Source organism: Sardina pilchardus, chromosome 5 (genome assembly GCF_963854185.1).
Source record: "Sardina pilchardus chromosome 5, fSarPil1.1, whole genome shotgun sequence".
NCBI classification, from domain to species: Eukaryota; Metazoa; Chordata; class Actinopteri; order Clupeiformes; family Clupeidae; genus Sardina; species Sardina pilchardus.
The window spans coordinates 9222866-9247255 of NC_084998.1; the positions used below are offsets into that span (position 1 = coordinate 9222866).

The 24390-nt window shown below is 42.3% G+C and overlaps 2 protein-coding genes and 1 long non-coding RNA gene across 3 annotated transcripts in view; all 3 read right to left on the minus strand.

The window, feature by feature from the left end:
• The window catches only part of ubash3ba (ubiquitin associated and SH3 domain containing Ba), a 30765-nt gene extending 15308 nt beyond the window's left edge, over positions 1-15457 (minus strand). The window contains exon 1 of the mRNA XM_062536308.1: positions 14913-15457. Coding sequence (XP_062392292.1) covers positions 14913-15040 — 128 coding nt within the window. The 5' untranslated portion in view covers positions 15041-15457. The remainder of the gene's footprint in view (positions 1-14912) is intronic.
• Positions 15458-15980: 523 nt separating this feature from the next.
• LOC134080077 (uncharacterized) lies at positions 15981-18715 on the minus strand. Its single transcript, XR_009939160.1, has 2 exons — positions 18582-18715; positions 15981-18093 (listed from the first exon to the last, which is right to left on the minus strand). It is a non-coding gene; the product is annotated as an uncharacterized LOC134080077 (long non-coding RNA).
• Positions 18716-18756: 41 nt separating this feature from the next.
• Positions 18757-24243, minus strand: LOC134079760 (junctional adhesion molecule A-like). The gene is made up of 8 exons (XM_062535836.1): positions 24001-24243; positions 21306-21362; positions 21065-21181; positions 20823-20963; positions 20485-20687; positions 20289-20391; positions 18918-19025; positions 18757-18779 (listed from the first exon to the last, which is right to left on the minus strand). The coding sequence occupies exons 1-8, from the start codon at positions 24041-24043 to the stop codon at positions 18757-18759; spliced, it is 795 nt and encodes a 264-aa protein (XP_062391820.1). The 5' UTR covers positions 24044-24243.
• Positions 24244-24390: the final 147 nt, after the last annotated feature.

Consider the following 24390-nt stretch of genomic DNA (forward strand, 5'->3'; position numbering starts at 1 on the left):
AGCAGTGTTGTGCAGTGGTATTAAATGCGAGTATTACAGTTTCCCCTCAAGGCTCCCATTTCTATTTCGAAATGTATTGCTTCATTTTCGCACCCAAGCGTGAGAAACATATGTGATGTTCAGATAGGGTGCTATTACCATAAAGATCCTCTTAGATCACACGCGCACGCAAAGACACACTCACTCACACTCACACTCACACTCACACTCACACTCACACTCACACTCACACTCACACTCACACTCACACTCACACTCACACTCACACTCACACACCCCACGTTCAAATAAAGACACAGTTTTGCTCTTTCATCTGTACATGAGGGACTTCACAGTTCACGCTTGATAGTGCCCTGGTCTATTTTTAAACCCTGGCCTACCGAAAAGGGTCGCCCGACACGCCCACTCACCCCCAGGCCGGCCGGAGTGCCCTGTTGCCACGACGCCAAGCCGGGATGGGAAAGCCCTAGATACTGTGCCATATGGTGCCATGCACACGAGTGGAGCAGGAAAAAAAAACAAAAAAAAACAGCATATGCAAGCAGGCGCCCTAGACACTTGCTCACCCACCCACCCACCCACATTCACACACTGGCCAAACGCTAGCAGACAGCTGTACGTGGCATGTGCTTGCTGAATAATCTGTCATATAATATGTGCCTGTCCGTATGCTTTGAGAGTGCACACACTCGCGAACACCACAACACACAACGTGGTGACAGACGCGGGGGGGGGGGGGGGGGGGGGGGGGGGTGTTTGTTGGGTAGAAGCGAGAACTATAAATTGCTCGCAGTTCTACCACACCACAACTGCCAAAGTTGCCGTTCGGCTCGAAAGGCCTGAATATGTGTAATAGGTTGCCAGTCACTGGCGCGCGTTCATTTGGAGATTATTGCTGTTTTTAGAATAAAGCTGACAGTGTGTGCGAAAAGCTCTCCTAATGAGGGGTGAGGCAGATAGCTCCGGCAGGCTACCAGCCAAGACCAAAAGATGAAAACTTCTCTTTTTTTCCCCCGCCAGCCTCACAGGAATGTCAGTGCTCGACAGAAACTGTTTCGGTTTCTCCTTCCATTCCTCACTGTGGAGACCTCAGGCATATGTGCCTATACTGCAGGCCACACAAACACACACACTCACACACACACACACTGTGGAGACCTCAGGCTTATGTGCTACTGCAGGCCTGCATCACTAGTTACGCTCTCTCTCGCTCTCTCTCTCTCTCTCTCTCTCGCTCTCTCTCGCTCTCCAACCCACCCCCCACTCTATACCTTCCTCTTTCTCTCACACAAACAATCAGCAAATATTCTAACGCCAAGTGCATTACAGCATACTGTTAACTCACCGTGCATAGCACAACAGTACACGGTTATACCAGTTACACACACACACACACACATGCGCACCCACACACACACACACACACACACACAGACCCCCACCCATGGCCTTATTGTATGTGAGTGTACTGAGTTATTGTGTTACAGGTCCCCCTCCCCCCCTCCCCCCCTCCTCCCTGCACTGCTGCCTCGCTTCCAAGCAGGAACTGGATGATTTATTTATAAACTGCATTTCCTGTCCTTGGCTAAGGAGGGATAAAAAGGCAGGACCCGGGTGCGTTCCCCTGCATGTGTGTTTGTTTATGTCTATTTGTGTGTATGTAAGCATGTGTATGTATATGTGTGTGTGTGCGTGTGTGTGTGTGTGTGTGCATGTTTTCGTAGAGAACTGCGACTTGTGTATACTCACAAATATCCATTTGAAATACTATGGGAGCTGAACAAAACAGTTTATTTACAAGTAGGTGGGCCCGCTGAAATGTAATGAATGTGCAAAAAGAAATGAAAGGAACTCGCAAAACACAGCTGATGAGACTGAACAGTAAACCCAGCACACACACACACACACACACACACGCACACACACACACATGCACGCAGGAGGCGCAGGCATAGGCGTCCTTGCCGTGCCGGGCCAGAAAAAGACACGTCTCTCCTACGTCGCCGCTCCATCCAGACTCTGGGGAAATACACACTTCCTGTTTACACAGCAGTCAGTCAGCGTGCATCACCGCTCAGGCCACCCGCAGCCGTGGAAGACCCTCTCGACCGCAAAACTAGCCGAGCCCTCCACAACACAGCCCAGCGCCGAGTCCATAACGCTGCCGTAAAACACCACATACAGTACGTTTTACAACTCTCGCTCGCCGGGCGAACAGAGGCCAATGTGTGTTCAATGCATGTCACCCTGCTTCCTCGAAGAAGGGTTAATTATTACACCAATGACCAGGCTTGTTTTGACACAACACAGTGCAGCCTTTGTGAGTTCCACAGGGATGGTGGGAGGGGGCTCGTTTTTTGTGCACTCTCACTTTCTCTCAATTTTCTCTTCCTCTCTCTTCTCGCCCACATACTGAAGAGGGAGATACGCGAACAATGGGGAGTGTGCTTGCTCAAATTGTTCATGTGACCCCCCCCCCTTCTCCCCTTCAAACACACACACACACACACACACACACACACACACACATGCGCGCACGCACCTTTCCACTTTCCAGACTCATTACCATTGAGCGCTAATTGCGAGTCTCTAACAAATAGGGTCTTCTCACTGAGCGTCAGACAGTTTCTGGACGCTTTGTTTTCTGCACACACCAGGGCTACACTTATCTCTTTCACACACGGCCTCCTAGCCCTAGCGCCTGCGTGAACACAAACACAAACACACACCACTCCTTTTCACAGTCACATCATTATTCTGTAAAGAGGGGATGCACGGGGAGGGTGTGGTGAGCTGAGCAGCGGGTGACACCAATGTGTAGAATGTGTGTGTGTGTGTGTGTGTGTGTGTGTGTGTGTGTGTGTGTGTGTGTGTGTGTGTGTGTGTGTGTGTGTGTGTGTGTGTGTCTGTGTCTGTGTGTGTGTGTGCGTGTGTGTGCGTGATTGCATGCATGTGATTGTGTGATTGTGTGATTGTGTGTGTGTGTGTGTGTGTGTGTGTGTGTGTGTGTGTGTGTGCACGTGCGTTTGTGTGTGTGCGTTTGTGATTGCATGTGATTGTGTGATTGTGTGTGTGTGTGTGTGTGTGTGTGTTTGTGATTGCATGCATGTGATTGTGTGTGTGTGTGTGTGTGTGTGTGTGTGAGAGGGCTGGGATGAGAGAAAAGAGGCTAGCGTGTGACAATTTCATTGTGTGATTCAAGGTGCATTTACACAGGAAACCATGTGATTGATGGGAAAATGTTAAAATGATGCTTTCGCTATGCAAATCGCCACCACAAACATCTAAGCAGAACCACACATACAGTACGCGCCGGCATAGAACATCTACCAGCTCGTACAATGTCCAAATAACTGCCCTCCTCTACCTTCAACACCACGGAGGATAACCCAGTCAGTGACCCCAAAATGAGTCAAAATTTCTGTATTTTAAGGCCTTCAAAGTGAGTCAGAGAGCCAAAAGAGGAAGAGAGACTGCGCAACCAGGTGACTAGTGTGAGTGGGCGAGAGAGAGTAAGCAAGTTGTGAGTGACTGAGAGACCAAGTCGGGCCGCACAAGAGCATACGAGGGACGGAGAGCGAGAGGATGAGCGAACAGTTTTCAGGAACAAGGATTCCAATTCGGTTTGTGTGGTTTATATACAGTATATGTCTACTGTGTGTGTGTGTGTATATATACTCACACACACACAAGTGTGTACTGTTTATATAAAATGCTGAGTCATACTCACGGCACAGACAGTAGCTCTGCTAAAATGAACTGCTCTCTTTAAAGCCACCCCAAGGACATGTGGAAGGCCTTTTAGAGAAGCAGATGCTTAATATTGCAGTAGTGAGCATCATTACAACCTGCATGAGGTCTCCCTGAGAGGCAAAGGAGGCATCGGATCGTGTGAGGAACACTTTAAAAAGGGATGGGTGGGAGTGTGTGTGTGTGTGTGGGGAGGGGGGGGGGGGGGCTGGCGGGGGGGGGGGGGGGGGGGGTTACTTAGCATGTGGGTATGAGTGTGTGAGTGAGGCTGAACTGATATGAATCTATGTGTGTGTGTGTGTGTATGTGTGTGTGCCTAAGCTGTGACTCATTAAACAATAACCCAAGGCACATGAAGAAAAAAAAGTGACAATTAGCAAGAAGAAGTTGCTCATTCCGTCGGCACAGCAGAAAGCCTGACTCACTGGACTTAAAAAGACCTTGGACCTCGACGTCACTTTCCAACCCTGTGCCATCTTCCAACCATTCCCCCGGCCCCACTCCAAGGCTGAGAGGTGTGTGTGTGTGTGTGTGTGTGTGTGTGTGTGTGTGCGTGTGCCCCGGCCCCACTCCAAGGCTGAAGCTACTGACTTCAGCACAGAGGCCACAAGACGTTCATCACTACAACAGGAACTACCAAATATAGGACCACATTATTAATGTGTCACGGCCAGTCATCTTAGCATATCAAGCATGAAAAATGCCTCTAAATAATATAGTCTATATAGTTAATATATACTAGGAGAGAGAACAGATACAGAACTGATAGAATATGATACTATTACGATATCTGGGCCACAATATGATATTATTGTAATTTTTCATGTTTTACAATACAGCACATACTGCAAATCGATTATGTAAAACTGAATTTATTTGCCATTTTTTATGGGTGTTTCTACAGTGGCTCTCTCTACTTGCTGCCTCATCAATATAATATATTTTGCTGACAAATGTTGAGATAATACAGTGTACCTTTTTTCCTCCCATCTCTAATATACTGCATTTAAATGATAATCAGTATTATTAAAGCTATGTAATATGCACCTGGTAATATGTACTGGGTACACATGCTTCATATCGCAAACCAGAGGCTCTGATAAGGCTATGGAACACTTGTACACATATACAGCAGAGATCACAGGCCTCCATCAAGGCTTGCAATATCCTGCAACAGTATTGAAAGTGAAACTAAATTTGATCAGTCAGCCCATCATCCAGATCAGCCAAAAAATGTGATATGTTCATCTTTGGCTGATCCTACACCTTTCCACAAAAAAATAACTTAAAGCAACACTAAGCACTTTTCCTATATCGCACTTGTCGCAGGCATGCTATTTGTTTTTCCAGCAAATAACGATGTCAACAGACAAGGTGGACTATGTTGCATGATTTTATGAAAGTACAATGTATTGCGACATTGAAGCAAGTCAAATTTGTAGCTTCTTATGTCTCATTCCATCAAACTACAGATCCACTACCCGGATCTTTATTACCTGGTAAACTTACATAGTGCAGTTATAGCCGATAGAGGGCCGCGAAGCGAATGCAGAAGTTCCATTCACCCTGTTACGAGTTGATGAACCACTGAAATTATCTTTGAAATATAATTTTAAGGTACAAAAAACTCTTTAGTATTGCTTAAAATCAGGTTGATAGATCCCTGAGGCACATCTGTGGTGAAGTCATGAAACTTTGATCCCTGTCCTTGATCTAAGGTATGGATCAAAAGAGTGGACAAGCTCTAATCTGTTAGAATCTGTCTACACTGTCTGAACACGTTTTATAGTGACAGAATAGCAACATAATAAGACAATGTATTAGAAGGCATTCAAAGTTTCTATTTTGATCAATGAACATTCAACACCACAACTCGGAAGTTAAGGATTTACGAAGAATAAATACCTATTAAATGTACTGTATAATAATGATGCTTAATAGAGACAGGAACATGTGACATAGGCTAAAAACACAAAACACCTGCATCAGACACCTTAGTCACACTCACATACACAGTTTGATGCAAAATCACCATGATGTCAACTCAACTTTTCAAGAAATAGACATACAGGGCACAGGTACTGAATTGGATAGCATGTAAGTTACCATAAAAAAATAACAAAATTATATTTAATTTTGGAAACTATAGTGCAAAGAATTATGTAGAAAACGTCCCAAATACAAATTTTTCATTGTATTTTGTTACACACGATTAAATTGTGTAGGTTTCATTATCTTCACAGGGCCTTTTCTCAGTCTTTTTTCTTTTGTATATTTGGTGCCAGGAATTTCCACTGCAGTTGCACTTGCGCATTTTATCCCTAAAACAAGGCATATGTTTTGCTTCTTACTATATTTTCTGATGTATGGAATGATGAAAAGAGAGACCCAATAATACCTTTGTAAAACATTTGTATATGTCAATAAAAATGCTACATTGAGTTTGAATACCTTTACAATGTTCTTATCTCTGATTTGGAAATGCAAAATGTGTATGCATATTTCAGTAGATAATGCATCATTTGCAAGTATAAACATAACATAGAAGAAAACTTGTAATACAAAAAATCTTCCTTCTAATGTGAGTAAACAATTGGGTACGTTGTATGGTGATATCGATTTGCTTTTACCCTATACGCATACAGTGTCTCACCTTTTAAAAAAAAAATGGCTTTCTACAAAAGAATGAAACAGCTGCTCTTTTGGAAAGGTTACCATGATTTTACTACTGTACTGTTGGTCTAACAAATGAAATGGCACCATTGATGTTTTGCCACTTTGACTGTTACCGACATCTTGACAAGCCCAAGACGGAGATTCTATAAACCTCTCCTCTCCACTCCCTCCCCTGTTTGGCGCAGATCACCAACTAGTTCTTGTGTTTACACTACTGTTGTACATGTATTGTGACAGACATCCTGAAGACCCAATTGACTTTCTCGTTTCTCTAGGCTTCAGACTGGATAAAGACTGAGCATTTCTATCCGACCTCTGGTTAGACATGTATGAAGGTAAAATTATACAATGTCAAAAACAGTGGCTAAAAATGCCTCTGGCAGGAAACGTTTACTTAGGGGCTTACTCTTGACACAAGTGAAACATCCAGAAAAAGCGATTCGAGCCAAAACAGCTGGAGTACACACAAGCTTCTTTGGCTCTCACAGTCTTGGCTCTGTGGACCCGTATGATGTAACTTATAAGCTCGTCATAAACACAATAAAAACAACGATTCACCATTTCACCTTTCTGCAGCACGGAACTGGGGGGAATTAAAATTCTGGCAAAATTCTGAGGTCTCTAAACGGAAACTGGATGAAATTGCACAATAATTCCAGCAGTAGCCGACACCGTGAATCTTTTACATACGCCCCGTGGATTTAGAGATGAGTAGAGAGGGTAGGTATAGTTTTGCTGTGGATCTGTGTGTTTTGTTTCTAAGAAAAGTTGATGATAAAATAAGTACCAAACATATGCGGTCTTATAAATGGCACACTTGTAAATATTAGAAGCAGTTGACCACCACTTTAAGTCTAGGTTTGGTCATTGCTGCTTAACTGAGGAACTGAAATGTATCCCCCCCAACACTGTCGCTGCAATTGGTTTTCTTGACACATCCTCAGTCACACACTACTGACGGAACAAATTAGGACATAGCCAAAGACCACATTTTTTGACCACATTTTACCCCATGACCTACGCATGGCGGCAAAATTCACTAACAAGTAAACAGCTATTCCTAAACTCTGTCGTTGTATGAAATCATAATTATGTTTCCAAGCTTTAGTTGGCATCACTAAGCAAGCTTTCAGCAAGCCACTGTCATTAAACATGACAGCCATTGACCTTATCTGACATGCTGGTGCGTGCATTTTTGAGACTAGCTGTCACTCGTCAAGATACTATTTACTACATCATCCTTAAGCATAGCATATGTCAATGTCAGTTCACATCAAAACATCTTTACCAGTTATTCAGATGATATTGCTTTCAAATGATGACACTATTACATGATTTGCTAGGGCACATTTTGTGATGCAGTACAGAAAAAGAGTCCAGAATGCATAATTGGTTATGAAAGACTAATGTGGCTTCATATCACAAACTAAATACGAGATAAGAAAACCAGTATGAAGAGGCATGGAGGAAAAGAGAAATGCAAACACCAAACACCACTGCCTCTATACAGACACACACACACACACACACACACACACACACACACACAGACACACACACACACACACACACACACACACACACACACACACACACACACACACACTCTCTCTCTCTCTCTCTCTCACACACAATATAAGTAAAAAGGTAATAGAACAAAAGAGAGAAATGAAACATTAAATGTTATTTGGTAGCTCTTTCTCTCTCGCTCTCTTTCTTTCTCTCTCTCTCGCTCTCTTCCCGCAGCGTCCCACCCACCACCCCCACATATCTCTGTCTCAGCACATATGGGTTCCTTTATGTCCCAGCAGTCACAGCACTCTCTAAAGGTCACAAACCACTTCCTGAATGGGCCACTTCCTCTCAGCGGACAGACTTCTACAAGTCTGCCGAAGCCTACAAATTTTGGCACAATTAGACGAAAATCCCAAACATAAATGTGAACGAGAGGAGAGGTTAACTGGATGGAACCGGGAAACAGGGTATCACTGTTTGAACTGTGCTTGTTTGAACTGTTACGGAAAAGGTCAACAGGAAAGTAAAAATCAGATACATCTGATAACGCACGGAACATCTAGTGCATATTAAGAAATGATCAGGTACTGATTGTTTTGTTCTGGCCAACTTAAGGTTCTTTTTTTTGTCACGGTTGCTCTTTAACTTGTGGGGAGCTCTGTGACATTATCACACTGTGATCTACGTCTATCGCTTCAAAGCAACAGCACAACTTTCTGTGAATACTCAGTAACCTTGGAAACCATGGAAAGGTGTGCGCTCTACTTGAAAACTTGAAAGGTGAGAGATCAACAGCTTTTCTGAGAACAGGTCTCAAAGTACGTGCTTGTCTTTTCCCCGATTCAAACAATGCAAAGGAAAAAAACTACATATGTCAAATTCAGAGGACAACGCAAAGGTAATATAGTATAATATAATCAATATAGAAAAGGCCAACAGAGTTCTACCAGAGTTGTAATCATAGACAAAATGCAAAAAGATAACAAGGTACTTTTGCCTATAACAAACAATCCCATATACGTATATCATATAAAATCATTAATATCCTGCAAATTTGTTTGTCCAAATGCAAAAGTTTACTGACTGGTTAAGGTGATATTTTGATGGAGTTAGCCTTACAGACACCAACTAAAAATAAATGATCCCATAGGAGTAGTCCTTCCTCTATCCTGTTTTCTGAATGAAAAACTTTTATCACTTTTATCATCAGCTTTTATCGTAACGGCCATCAAAATTACAGTAGGTGAAGCAACAGAATGATATAAGCATTATCGCACTGCATTGTAGCACTGTTGCATGCCAGGGTGCAATATCTTCATTACTAAAAAAATATTCAAAAAGACCTCAGGCGGCAACATACGACAATAACGGTGAGGTAAAATCTTCAGCGATGATGATGGTTTTAAAGGCTGAGGTGATGCTCCCACAACAACTCATACAACAAGGTGATGGCATCTGTTCAACGTCTTTACAGACGTGTTTTACCCACAGCGCACGGAGGCTCTGACCCATCAACCGATGGGCCTCTTGCGTTCTCAACTAACCTCTGCTCCCCAACAGGGTTTGGCCTATGACTACAGTAAAAACTCATACATATTTCAGATATTTCAGAAATGACAAGATTGCTAGACAATATGATAAAAATACTAATACAAAATATTGTTACGATAAGTATGAGTATTTATATATTGTCATATATCTACTAGTAGTAGTATAAGTAGTAGAGTTTAACTGAACTAATTAAACATATGCGCAAACAGCTATGCAAAATTGCACGGGGTTTTTTGCCCATGCAAATTACATCACATAAGTATTCAAAAACATTCAGATGCCATATCATTATGGCGGTATAGTACATCTGGAAGGTATATTGAAGAATTGCTATTCAACAGCTCCATTCCCCACCACATACCCAAGACTACAGCTGATGATATGGGACAACGTTTTTGAGCAATGCTGCAGGGCAATGTTCCTCATTATTGTGGTCCTTGTGGCATTTCCATTGATATTTCAATCAGAATGGAACTGGTTGTGTGGTGGTGGCCCAGCAACATTGCTCAAAAAAGTTGTCCCATGCATTATCAGCTTAACATCGCTCAGCTCATCATCATCATCATCATCATTGCTCAAAAAAGTTGTCCCATGCATTATCAGCTTAACATCGCTCAGCTCATCATCATCATCATCATCACCACCACTACTACCATCAGAGAGATCCTGCAAAGTCAATGTTGTGTGACCAGGGGCCGCCTGAGGAGATGCTGGACCTGGAGAGTGTTTTCAAAAGGTCACCTCGTTACTCTCTGAGGCCTGGCCTCTCCACCACTGCCAGACATGCTAGACCACAGTCAAGAAACGCCAGGCCCAACCACATGCTTGGGGGGAGGCGGGGGACCCTGACAGATGGCTCCTCCACACACACTGACGCGCACACACACACACACACACACATAGATAGCCCGCACGAACACAGTCTCAGACACAAGTTCTAGATAGCATTAGGTCTCATCTTGCACCAACCAAAATGCTTGTGTGGTTTTGGATAGCATCATACCACAAAGGGCCAAACCAGCTTTGAAATTAGCTCACACTGTTCTCCACACATGTGACAAGTTCAAGTGTGACAAGAGTAAGCATTGCGTGGGTGCACACTGTGTGAAAGAGAAAGAAATGTATGGAGAACATGTTTGTGCCCCTGTTTGTGTCAGATACGGAAATGATTAACGCAGAAGGATTCCCCACACCAATCTATATAGACTGACAAAAAGGAGACAAAACAGTATGTGTATCAAGGGTGCTTTGACAGGGATGCCCTGTTGAGCTTCCACTTCCATAGTGACTTGCGGTCTAAGATGAGTGTGTTGTGAGTCACATATTATGATCACAATGCTCTGGCAAACTATCACATTCACATATAATACTAACACATATAATAATAATCACAGAGTTTCTGTATACTAGAATGCCAATACGTTGCATAGGATTTAGAGGTATCAGAGGTTACACACCACAACAAAGCAACCTGTTTTTTAATGACCAGTCATACAAGGCCACATGCTACTTACATGTGAGCTATGCGACTACATTACTTAATCCCCTCTCTCGCTCACAGATGTCCTTTTACATAAATCATGTTAAATGTTTCACACCGTTGCTTTTAAGTGGTTCTAACTGTCATTTTCTGCTGTGAATGTTGTGTACTGTAAGCGATTGTTAGAGCTAGCACACTCATTCCTGTGTAAGAAACAATGATGTGTTTTCTTATCTATTCAAAATGTCACCATTTTGAGCGATACATTTGCAAATGAAGAGATTCCTTTCAGCATGATGCATAGCTTCAGCTGTGGCCGAGGCATGTGCTTGTTACTTTGCCGACAGTTTTACTGCTTACTGTCCCACGTGCAGTTCTCATTTGGCTGAAAAAAAAAGGACAATGACGAGCCATTTACTGCAATTATACGAGATGCTGAGAGCCCAGACTCCTTTTCTCCTTCCGTCGTTGAGCAGCTGAGTCAGTGAGGGCTCGACTGAAGGCCCACTAAAGTTACAAATCTAATGACAGCTCCAGTAAGTTGCTCTTTTACTCTTGGCGGTAATGCAATTCTGCTTCCGCTGCCTCACTCTCAGCCTGCCTCTCACACACACAGACACACAGGCAACAGCTTGAGGTGACAGCTGAGGTAGATCAGATGCATTCAGCGGAGATGACAGCCAACGCTTTCCACTCCCCAAAAATATCTACGTTAAACAGGCTGACAGCCAAAGCACAACAACACATTGTTGCTATAATATCAACTTCACAAAAATAATTTGGAGTGATTATTAATTATGTCAGCGGATGTCACTGAAAACAACTACTTTGCAAAACTGTCTCAATGTTTGTTCAGGTCATATTTTTTCCACTACAGACCATACAATTCTGGTAGCTAATGGTTTTAATGGATGTGTTTTGTTTTATCACTATACTATCAGCCATTTGCATTTTTATGAATTGCATGTTATAAAAAATACAATGATGCTTCTATAAATAAACAACTACGTCTTAATCTAGTTTTTAAATAACTACCTAGTATTTATTAAAATTTAATGTATATATATACAGCTATGGAAAAAATGAATAAACCACTGCACATTTTTCTGATTTCATATTACTGTTGCTGAGTGACATTCGCATGAGATGGCGGTCATGTTCAAAATTAACAGACCACTGCCAGAAATATACGCAGCGGTCTCTTTTTTCCAGAGCTGTCTGTATGTCTGTATGTGTGTGTGTGTTTGTGTATGTGTGTGTGTGTGTGTGTGTGTGTGTGTGTATACTGTGTATATATATATATATATATATATATATATAGAGAGAGAGAGAGAGAGAGAGAGAGAGAGAGAGAGAGAGAGATGTTCTATGCCATTTGCTCTATGTTGTTCTATGCAATCCCCTCTCTACTACTTTTTATGTTATTATACTATTCAATTCACTGAATGTGAGTGTGAGTCACACAGTAGAGTGTATTTCACTGATGTATCAATACAGAAAAAACGGCACGGACAGCCCCTTATTGTGAAGACTGGTACAGATATCTTGAAACCAAGAGTGCCCTTTTGGGAGAGCCCTTGAAACAAGACACCCACGGTGAACTCAACAAACATTTCCACTTCAAGGCAGTGATGAGTCGACCTGCCCGAACCTTCCTATTGCTCCCTTCTCCACTCCGGCCTTCAAGTGGAAAACTTGTGCAACTCCTCGGCTGGCGTTGCATCATCGGGGCGAGACTGGAAAGAGTCCCTGGGCGTCGGAGACAGAGGAGGCTCAGTGTTTCCGTCCGCCAGTGCTCTGCTCCACTCCACTCGGCTCGGCTCGGCTCAGCTCGGCTCCGCGCACTGACCTGTCAGATGTCAGTGCCATCAGAGGAAGCCTCGGTGGCCAGGGCACTCCACAACCACAGCCTTGTACATCACGTGCAGCGTGCCAAACTTAGGGCGCGTCGTTGCAGAAACAAGAACAACTTTGACAGCTAAAGTGCCTGATTGAGGAATTAGGTGTTCTCCTGCCAAGGTCTCTCTCCGAGCAAATGAACACTAGTTGCATTAAATGATTTGATACACTACTGCTACTGTGACACATTGTATATATGCCATCTGCATGCTGTAACTTCTCTAATGCACACCCACTAGGTGTTTGCATTTTTTTCGTGTGGCGATATTGAAACATTTATTCAGTTAGCCTTCTATATTGGGGGGGGGGGGGGGGGAATAACTCCTTATGTCGCAGTGTTAATGTCACTGCATGTGGAAACACTGGAGCAAAAGCTCACCTTTGAGAGCCCAGAGGTTTTAGCTCATGGATTGAACAGGCTTGGAACCAGGGAAATGTGAAGGAACAAACGCATCTTCCGTCACAGGGAACAAACCAAGTCATTATGTAAGTCTGTCCACAGAGATGGCAGATACTCCTTTCTGCAAATGAGTAGCTAGTTGCATCTAATCCCTCTTTTGAAAAGACAACACTGTTTCCCTATCTCTCCCCCCCCCCCCCTCTCTCTCTCTCATAAGTCAGATGACAAAACCAGCTGCACCATGGCCATCCGGTCGGAGAGGTCTGCAAATCACATGGCATACAGTCATGTTTGGTCGAATGTAACAAGCGAGTACTATGAGAGACTCAAGCTTTCCAAAGGACAGGAGCGCCACAGACCCTTGACCTTGCCCCGCAGAGTGGTTAGGCCCAGGAGCCTGTTAGTGATCTGCATGGGCCTGAAAGGGTATCATGCTTGTCGTGCTCTCAAGCAGGAACATACCAACAAGTTGATCTCTTAAAATATGTGTGCGTACAAAGATGGACATACAATACAATGCAATACGATACAATACACTGGCTATCGGCAACGCTTAAGGAGGGACACGATTAAACATCTGCATCTACCTACAGAGAGAGAGACAGACAGAGAGAGAGAGAGCGCACACTCTTAATACAGATGTGCTATTTTAAATACAAAGTTTGCTGTAAGAATAAGAAATGCAGAAAAGAATCCTCTCGCAGAAGTGTCTCAGCTTGGCAGCCGGCTGCCTTTCCTAATCTGAATGATGACATTTGGTCGAGACTTTCTCTCCTTTCAGTAATAATACCAGAGATGCAGGGGATTTTGCAGATTATGACAACTACGAGATTAAAATGACCCTGAGGAGAAAAAGATGCTGCTTCATTCGGGAAAAAAAAGTCCTTTAGGATTTCACAAGCATTCCAGTCATTTGTGTTCACAAACATTGGGTTCAAAACTGTATCCCAAGTAAAGCTTCAAATGGCTCATTTTAGAGCTGCACCCAACACTTCAATAGAGAAAAGCAACCTATGCAGAAGGCTGGCTCGTATGCTGAGCTGCTCATTGCTTCGACATCTGCGGATGAGTTGATACAACACCACTATTAGGTCTGGCAGGGGTTGACCTCGCAGCGGTGCCCTATACCCATACTTAGCGGGGGGAGGGGGGTCACACATGCACACTGCCCCGAGGACCCGCCAGCCGCGCTGGGAACGTTGTCATTCGCACTGACGTTAGACAGATGCAGCCGAACACCGTTGGCTATGAGGCCAAACGCGCAAGCTTTCCCCGCTGCTATTCTACATATGCATTTTGGGAGCTGTCCATTAACGATTATTCAAACATTGTCGCAAAAGCAATGTATGATAGGCTATGTTTATGAAAACAGAAAATGATGGAAGTATTCTAATGAACCATGTTTAGATGACCAATGCTATAGCCAAAACTTGTTACGCCGGAAGTCATATTAAAAACAGGGACAGCAGATATGGTATCTTTATCCAGTAATGTTTACTTGCAAATAACAGAGTTAACTGTAGCTTGGGCTACGTCAGACTCTGTGGCTACGACTAAAAGCCTTCTGGCCGTGATGGAAGATGCGCAAACACCGAACACACCATGGCACAACGAATAATCAAGTAGTTGGGTCATACTTACGCCCTGGTTTTGGGGAAGCCCATGGATAGCAGCACGTCCAGACTGGACCCATGTTTGACAGTGCCTGGTCTGGCCTGACGCTGTCTTCGAGGGGTGACTTTGGCATAAAGATCGTCTTTAGCTGCCATAGTTCACCGTTCCATTTGGTGATCTAGCCTACACCACGGATCTAGGCTCCTTACTTCAGGCGAGACCGAAGGAGATAGATGCGGCAGACATTGAACAATACGAATGGAATTGGTGAAAATGAAGATACTAATCTCAACTACTTTACAACATCCCCTTCGGCCCCCTTAGATGGAGGATGGGAGAGTGCGTATCAGCTGTGGTTGAACGTTCTCAACACAGTATGCGTTGAGCTTCCTGGTAGAACGCGCATAAACTCATCGCCGTTAGAAGAGGGTCACCAGTCGGAAGTCACTTCTGCGCTTTCTCTGGATAGCTGAAACCCATCTTGCTGACAGCGGTGGAAATTATTTCACCATTTATTCCCCTTAGAATCAAGAGGGAGGGTTGCAACACATATCTAGACTGAAATTAATAATCTCCGGTGGCTTCACTTCCTTTTTGTAATGACTTATTTATGAATGGATCTTGAGTGAGTGGGGAATTAGCCTGTCAGTGAGCCGCATGAATAAAGCAACGCCCACCCATTTTAAAGGAGCCGCTCGGACTCTGAAATTCATTTGATGTCCATGAATCGAGCAGAGTCACTCACTGCACAAACGTTCACAAAAATCCCACTGCATGTGTTGAGCGACGCGGGTCGGACTGGATACAACAAAACATGACCGTAAATCCACAAGTGACGTGGCAAACAAAAAACGACTGTTGTTTCAGGCCTTAAGGAGTTCCATGATGCTCCACGGACCGATATTAAGCCACCCAAACAGGCCTACCTATACGACGCTAAATTAAGGGGAAAATATGAGGTAGCCTACTACAAACACACCACAAGAGCGACAAACACAGGGAGAGTGATGTTACGCTGCCACCCTGTGGTTGAATGTTAAAAAAAAAAAATGCAAAATGCAAAAAGTTGACATGAGACATTAACAGACAAAAACATTAGTTAAACCAGTATTTTATTTAACAAAACAGAATAAAACAGCCAAGCACAAATTATCTTAGATAACAACAAAATAAGGTTCATTCCCAATCGTTTCCCAGTTTTCACACAGCATTCATCAAATCTTGTGAAACCAAAAAAGAAAAACAACTGCAATATTTCTGAAATGTGATTAGCCATAGGCCTTGTCCAGGAGAGTGCAGAAATGCACTCCTGCATGGTTTCAGACACTAATTACAATCTTGGAGACTGCATCAGCACAGTCTAAAAACATCTGTCCCCATGGCAAAAGTAAGATTTGAAATCATAAACCAATAATGTTAAAATACTCAAACATGATGAAGTGAATCACATACAAAATAAATATTTTAGGGCCTTCACATTTTACTGAGGTAATTTACAGAAAGCACTACCTCCTGGAGCCGTTACAGTTTTAAAACACTTGTCACTTCATCCTATATTCTTTAACCTTTCATATTCATTTCCAATATGTCTGATTATTGATAATTGCATTCTCACATCGCTCTAAAATACAGCTGTTAAGTTGAAGTGAAGGATTAAAAATTCTTGGAATCTTCAATCCAATGTACCAAATAACTAGTCCAGTAACCTCATGACATACCCAACCAATGGATACCTAAGGTGTGTGGCAGTTATTGTGGCCTACAGTCTACTGAAGTGGGGGAAAAACACTCAGGAAGAAATGTCCTGGCCTAATCAAATGTAAGCAAACAATACGGTCAATACATGCGTGTGCAGAGGGCCCTGGTAACTATATCCTTGCAATGGCACAAGTGGAGGTCAGTTGTGTTGACAATTTGCATGTTGATGGATTAAAAGAAAAGAAGAGAAAACGCTCTTGCAACACTCTCAGACTGACCAAGCTAGCCGACATGATCAGGAACATTGCTGCTTTTGTTCTGTTGTTGACGGAGCTGGACAGGGTCATGTCCCCACAAGATAAAAGGAAATCAAATGGATCGAGGCAAAAATGGGGAAACCCGAAACTGCTGTGCCAGTGTTTTCTTAGGGGCCAAATAAATATGTACCTGATTTCATGGTGTTATCTTTTGTTTAGAAAATACGCAGTTCTCACCTAAAACAGGCAAAAACATCCCCTTTGTAAGCACTCTTCATGATGTACGAACAGATGTAGCAAAATCAACCCTTTCCTCTGACCAAAATGAAGCAGAGCAGTGGTGATAGAAAATAGAAATCACATGATTCATGTCTCGGTGTGCTTCATGTCTGTGAATATGGGATCCCTACGAGAGACATCAAGCTGCCGACAGGATGTTTGGATTCAATCAACCAATCCACTGGCCCAGCTGTGGCACCACGTTATAGCTGCACAGCAGAAAGCACTGGTTTGTAGACCGGAAGCACAGATATCATTTGACTCTTGATACAATTATGAAAAGCAGATTATGGCTCACACATAAAGGCTATATGAATGCCAAGGTCATGGATGGTACGAAGAGAAACCAAACCCAGTACAGCCATTCAGACATGCCAAAGACCTGCTCAAACCACCACAACCTCCCACTGCACACACTCACCCCATCACACCGCAAAGGGCAGAGGGCCTCAAACCGAAGCAACTATTCATCCACAGATTCTGTGATCCTTCAAGATTAATATCCAACGATAACAGGGATGGGAATATGAATATTCCAATAGGCCTGTGCACATACATCTATCAGAAAGTTGAAGTTCATCCTAAATCCAGATCTACCAATTCAGAATCCTTGCTAGAAACCATTGCAAAGTCGAAGAAACTGCTGCACATGTGTGAATGTGAGTATGCACGATACACATTTACCTATCTGAAATGCTTATGTTATGTACATGTATTCGGTTTCCAAGTAATGTTGTTTAAAATCTAGCATAGCCAAGAAAATGTCAGTGAGCATGATAGAATATAAAAAAGTTTTTACACAATTGTATGAAAAATAAATGAAATGTACAATCAATACCTTCTCAAACATAGTTTTACAAAGTCTTTTAACTGTTTTGTCCAGTGCACTACAACTGAAACACAGTTCAGGACACAGTTATCAGTGCCAGATGTTACTGCTACACCACAAAAGATGATTTCTGTCTGAACTCCCCCTGAAAAAGAGAGGACAACAGGGTGTCTATTAAACCTTCAAAGGAAAACAAAACCACGAAAAGTCCTCTTTATACAATACCTCTATATCTGATGAAAATGATAACAAAAAAACTTTATTTTATTGGTTTTGTTGAACTTAGTTGATTTACTAGTTAGCAAGTGCTGATGTTCACATGTATCCATTCACAAAGTTAACACAGCAGTGAAGATCTCTGGTCATAGACTAGCAAACTAACTACCACAAATGCGTACAAACAGCATAGTTGCTGTTGTGTATTGCTAGTTTAACACACTGTTTTTGTGTTCTCATATAGTATAAAACCAGTGTGCATAGTCTGGGAGGCCAGTAGGAGTGATAGGTACGTTTATCCACAGTTTCTTCACATGAGCACATCCAATCAAAATAAAAGTTGAGATGCTTTAAGTTAGCAAAATAGACTCACAATGAAGAAGAAAAATAGACTCATAATGAAGAAGGTTCACTTACATCCTCATCATCCTCGTAGGTGCCAGCTGCTGCTGGCTCAGTGTACACCACAGTCTTATGATTGCTGTAACAGAGAGCAAATCCACATAAACACAGCTCCTAAACGCAACAATTCAAGACGATTTAAGGGTAGAATTAAGGATGTTTATGTGTATAGTTCACAAAATAAAAAATATCATACATACCTTTCAGACATTTCTAGTGAACAGGGGTGGGGGGTGGGGGGGTAGGAAAAGAGAGGGGAGAATATGTTAGTGTGGGTGTGAAGGGACATTGCACTTTTTTTTCAATTTAAATTATTTAAAAAAAAGCATAGATAGAATTTTAAAGACATACTTGGTATGTATCCTTTGCGATAAGCAAACCACAGCCCAAACACGAGTACACAAACTGCGAGCAATGCAAAGATAACCCCAGCAACAATTCCACCTACGTTTAGATCATCTGAAAGAGAAGAACGGCAGAAGAATTAGAGAAGTAAGTGACTTCAGTATTTGGATTGATATTGTGGAAGGATGCTTTCCAACTTGTTGACCATTTTAAGAAGATTAAATATCTTTACTGGGAATTAAATTGAAATAAAAGTACAAGCAGTCCAATTAATCAAAAGGTTATCATGTAAAACAACAAATCAGTGGGTAAAGGGGAAAAAAATATGTTTACTTGTAGCAAATAAGACACTGCTACTTATACTCTTCTGACTTATACTATATAAACAGTACAATGACAATGCATTTAGAGCAGGACAAGCTGTTGAGGGGTACGGTCACAAATATGTGATTAGAATGTTCGGTGAACTGAGAGTTCCGCATTATGATGAGACAATATCCTCTGAGATTTTCCCCACATACTGTATACAGAACACTGAAACTATAGATTGTTTGCATTGAATTCTAGAAGGAACTTGGAAAATAATTCACTCCTCAACAGGTTAAGCATTGTATTCTGATTTATCTCAAAACACCTTTTGCAATGACTTTCTTTTCGCTAATTCCAATGAACTCCACGCACTGAAGAGTGCTGCACATTCCGCACCGTCTTTTGCTCTTTACAGATAAGGTTGTCAGAGAACAATAAGTTTCTGTTTCAAAACAGGGTGCATGTAACAAAGAAGTTGACACAATATTACTTCCCTTGGTGCAACGGCACATTTCCCACTGCTGACCTTTATCTTTTCAGAGATTTTGTATTAGGGATTCTAAAACCTCCAACCAACCCCTCCATGATTTTTAACCATTGTGAAACCAAAGATCCTTGACTACTAAATAATCCAAAGAAAGCTGAATTATTTCAACTTCCCTGTCACATGCACTCTGTGTCAATGCAGAATATACAGGAATATACTCTTAGTATTGTATTCACCATGCATCTAAACATTATTAAAAAAAAAAAAAAGTAGCCACAATATGCTAATTGAGTGCACTCCAGATACACCCTGAAGACCACTGCTTCTCTTGTAAACCCCTTTGAGAATCACCACATTTAAGGCAAAAACACTGAATGGTTGATTTTAGGGAAAATATAATAATGCTCTGTATTGCATGTCCAATTGACCCTATACAGCAAGTTCAGGAGCAGTCAGCACCACCTCATTAATTTCAGCCTATACCCTCGCAGCAGATGGCGCGGGCTAACAGGAATTTGCACCATAAATAATATCCCATATATGTGGAACCACTGTTCACACGCGGCCCAGAAGACACTCACATGGGATCATCTGAACTGCCTGGCAGCTCTTGGAGGGCCCAGCTTCATTACTGGCCTCGCAGTAGTAATCGCCATTATCAGCATGGGCCACCGCAGGGAACTCCTAAGAAGGACAGGCAGAAAAATAAAGTGATCATATCACACACACACAAAGATTTTTTTCCATTCGATCTGACTAAAGCAACGAATGGCTTACCAAAGTGCCTTTATTGATGTCAATCTTGTAAGTCATGTTCTTGTAGGCCGTAAACTTGCTTGGGTCCTCAGGAAGGGGTTCGCCATTTTTGTACCACTTGTAAGTGGCTGGCGGTGAGGCATCCTTGTCGAAGCATGAGAGAGTGACTTGGCTACTAGTTTGTACAGATGCAGGGATGCTACAGAACGGAACTGATGGAGGAACTGTGGGAAAATTTGAGTACACCACATTTCAATCGTTAAAACTGTCAGTGCTCACAAAAGATAGTAGTGATAAGTAGTTTGTGCACTGCAAACTAACCATAAAAGACGGCAATAAATACTCCAAAGAGACATTACCTAAAACAACCAAATTGATTTTGGCCTCGGCAGAATGGCCATTTCCAGCTACTGTACAGACATATAATCCAATGTCATCCCTGGTCACACTGTTGAATCTTAGGCCTCCAGTATACTGTGTCACTCTGCCTTGGTATGGGTCTGTATAAAAAATACTTTTAACGTTAATTCATTTAAACTGAGACAAAAATAAAAATTGAAATATGAAAATCTAAATTCGATGTCAGCAGAGATAGACACACCTGTTGGTTGGCCATCATAATAGACATAAAATGAGGAGCCCTGAATTTTTTTCAAGCTCCATTCAACTCTGGGATTCGGGTTGAAGTCGCTTGTGTAAGTGCACTTCAGATCAGCACCTGGAGGAAAGTCAGTGAGACAAATTTACATCCTGCTGCATATATCACTGGATGTATGTTTGTATGAGGAGTCTGTGAGGGGAGATGATTTAAATGAGCGCAAGCTCCTGAGTCCTGGCTTTACCCTCGTTCTCCTTGACTTTGAGGAGTGGGGTGGTGGTGGAGGCTATGAACTGTGATTCTGTTGGGAAAAGAAAAGGAACAATGTCTCTGATGGCCAAGCTGCTGTTACAGATGCATCACAATAGACTAAACATATACAGCATACAAACATCACAGGATTAGTTCCGCATCCTTTCACAGCCAGACTGGTCCATGCATCACAAATGCATGGACCCCCCTTTCTGTCAAAATAGCTCTTTTAATTCTCTTTTTGTTTTTGGTCTTTGTTCAAAAAAAAAAATAATACAGCAGAGGTACCCAAATTCAAAACTGCTGAGGCCCAGTTTCAATTCAGAAAAACTTCATTCATCAGGTCCCTTTCCACAGGTGTACTGTATTAATCACGCACCATGTAGTCTGCATTCAAAACCTAGATGCTTGATTTTACACACACATGTGGAGAGGGACCTGATGAAACCCATGAATAGATATCTCACTGCGTGTTCAGGATGTGTTAGCATGGTGATTAGATCTGTCGCATGGAGGAGATTGACAGGACCCAAATCATCCTTGCATGTAAAATGGTATTGGTGCATTCTGACACTCTAATTATTGTCGAAATGTTGCTCCCTCTGTACCTTAGTGCATATACCCACCTACAATGCGGCCCACTCTGTACACTGTACAACAGTGTGCAAAATATACAACAAGATTAACTTAGTGGACAACAAGACAACAGGGTCTTGTTCAGAAGTGTAAAAATGATCTATTCTTCCGTAGGTTGGTAGGCCTAGCAATTACAAAGGGAGAAGGAAGCTGAAGATAAACTGCTGGAATACAAGATTAAAGGCCTCGAGATTGTACTTTGAAATCCATATTCATACCTGAAGGAGGAACCATTGCAACTTTATCATCAAATTCAAGTTGAATATTAAGCTGCACACAATTTAATGGGTCCACTAACTGGCAGCACATCACATCAGCACCAATTAGGTCAAATAAACAGTAATGTACACACCTAGATCAGTGGTTCTCAAACTTTTTACAATGAGCACCACCTCAGAGAACAATTGGCTCTCCAAGTACCACCATTATGACCAGCATTAAAATACCGTAGCATAGGCCAATTTAAATACTGTAGATTTTACATTGTACATACGGTTTTGCATTGTTTTGTTAACAAACAAACTCTAGCATTGTTTGTGCCACATTTATAGAACAAACTTTATTCATTCATCTTTAAGATATGAATGATATTAAGTTGGTATGAACAGCTTTCATTGCTTTGGAAATAGAAGCATGTAATAACATGATGCTCGCTAGGCATTTTCTGTTTGTAATTAAAAGTGAATTATGTGCGGAGTAGCCAATGTTTGGGCCATGCTTAGAAAACAACCTTCACGACATTAAATATCCATCCTATATAGTAATATAACGTAATTTTCAGTACAAGTGGGTTAGGTGCGTCTCCACTGAATTTCAGCATAACATTTCCTGTATCGATAAGCGCCAATGCACTATTGCATCTTTCATTTTTCACCTAATAAATGAAACGAAACTTACAGGAAAAAACATCGGAGACCTCTGTGGTAGGCTATGTGACTGCAACTAGGCTACGTGACACCTTACTGTGCTTTGAGGCAATTATAATTGTCTCCTCAGCTAGTTTTACTAAGTAAATTAAACGGAACTTGAAGACAGAAATAGCGAGGACATGACACGCTCGCAGTTTATAAATGGTCAGTAGTGGGAACCGCCATAATCTCCTCTCCTAAAAAAGTTTATTGAGGTAAGGCATCTCTCTCTCTCTCTCTCTCTCTCTCTCTCTCTCCTTCCATGTCGTGCGTACTCAAGATGCGTTCCCAATTAAATTGGAGTTGAAATTATACCTGCTGCATGGTAGAGATTGAGAAGATCCATATTATCATTGCACGTAACATGTCGTTGCTGTATTTTGACACTGTAAACGTAAACTGAAAAGCAGTTTGAAGTAAAGCTACTTATATTTATTGACTAAATGTCGGTGCCCCAACGCCCTTGGTGCCCTACGGACCGTGCGTAATGCGCGTGGAAGCGGTGGCACTACTTCTCGCCATAAGCCTGATCACTCTGACCAAAACATTTAGCTTACTAGTCATGCTGAAACTAGGACAATAAAACAACTCTTACGTGTGTGTGTGTGTGTGTCTCTCTCACACACTCACTCACTCACTCACACACACCCCACAGAAGTCTCTCTCGAGTTTCGGGGGAGGGGAAATGACGTTGACTACAGGTTCCCTAAGTTAATTATTGACTGGGAAAACACTGTTGAGGAATATGGAAACCTCACAAAAGAATGGGTTGCAACTTTACCTTTGGACTGCTACAGTTTGATGTCTCGGGAATTAGCCTACGCATTCGTTACATAAAGGCATATGACTTGAATTCCTTTAAACTTCTACCTCCCCCATGAAATAAATAAATAACAAAGAAAAGTTAACTGTTGTCCTGGCAAAGATGGCACCGCTTGGAATCGTCGTCCGTAGAGAAGCCAACATGAAAGGAGGCTAATGGCTACATTTGTATATTGATTGCCAGTGCAATGTCATACATAGGCTATTTAAATGCAATATAGTATCCGAGGCTATTGTTCAATTTCATATCAGTAAAATACCACCAAAACCGAGGCTAATTTCCAACACAGTGGGCTATGAATAAGTAACGAGTAATCTTACCTGCCCTGTGTAGAAGGAGCCCGAGGAAAATAAAAATGATCATCGCGGTCTGAAGATACTCCGTTAGGTGAACGTTATCTAGTTTGGGAGTTGTCTTTAACCTCTTTTGTTTTCTTTCCAAGCTAAGTGGAAAACTGTTACAAATCTCAAGACAAGTAGTCAACCGTCTGCCCACACAACAGCCACACCTGAACTCAGGTACATTTGGTGGTCTGAAAGAAATTGAAACCAGATAATGGGCGGGCCTGTGACGCAGCACTGGAGAACATTTAAACGGCGCGATGGCCGAAAGAGCTGGGGTTCAAGGGCTTTCTTGGAATGCCATGATATCAATTTTGCTACAGAGGGTGCAACAACCTACGCTACTAGGTGGTAAGGCCACTGCACACC

Excerpts from the sequence above, each read along its gene's own strand:
- LOC134079760 (XM_062535836.1), bottom strand. The coding sequence starts at position 24,043 with ATGATCATTTTTATTTTCCTCGGGCTCCTTCTACACAGGGCAG. Across the intron at positions 21,363-24,000 it reads GCTCCTTCTACACAGGGCAG|AATCACAGTTCATAGCCTCC; the intron begins GTAAGATTACTC and ends TTTTCCCAACAG. Across the intron at positions 20,392-20,484 it reads ACATCAATAAAGGCACTTTG|GAGTTCCCTGCGGTGGCCCA; the intron begins GTAAGCCATTCG and ends TGTCCTTCTTAG.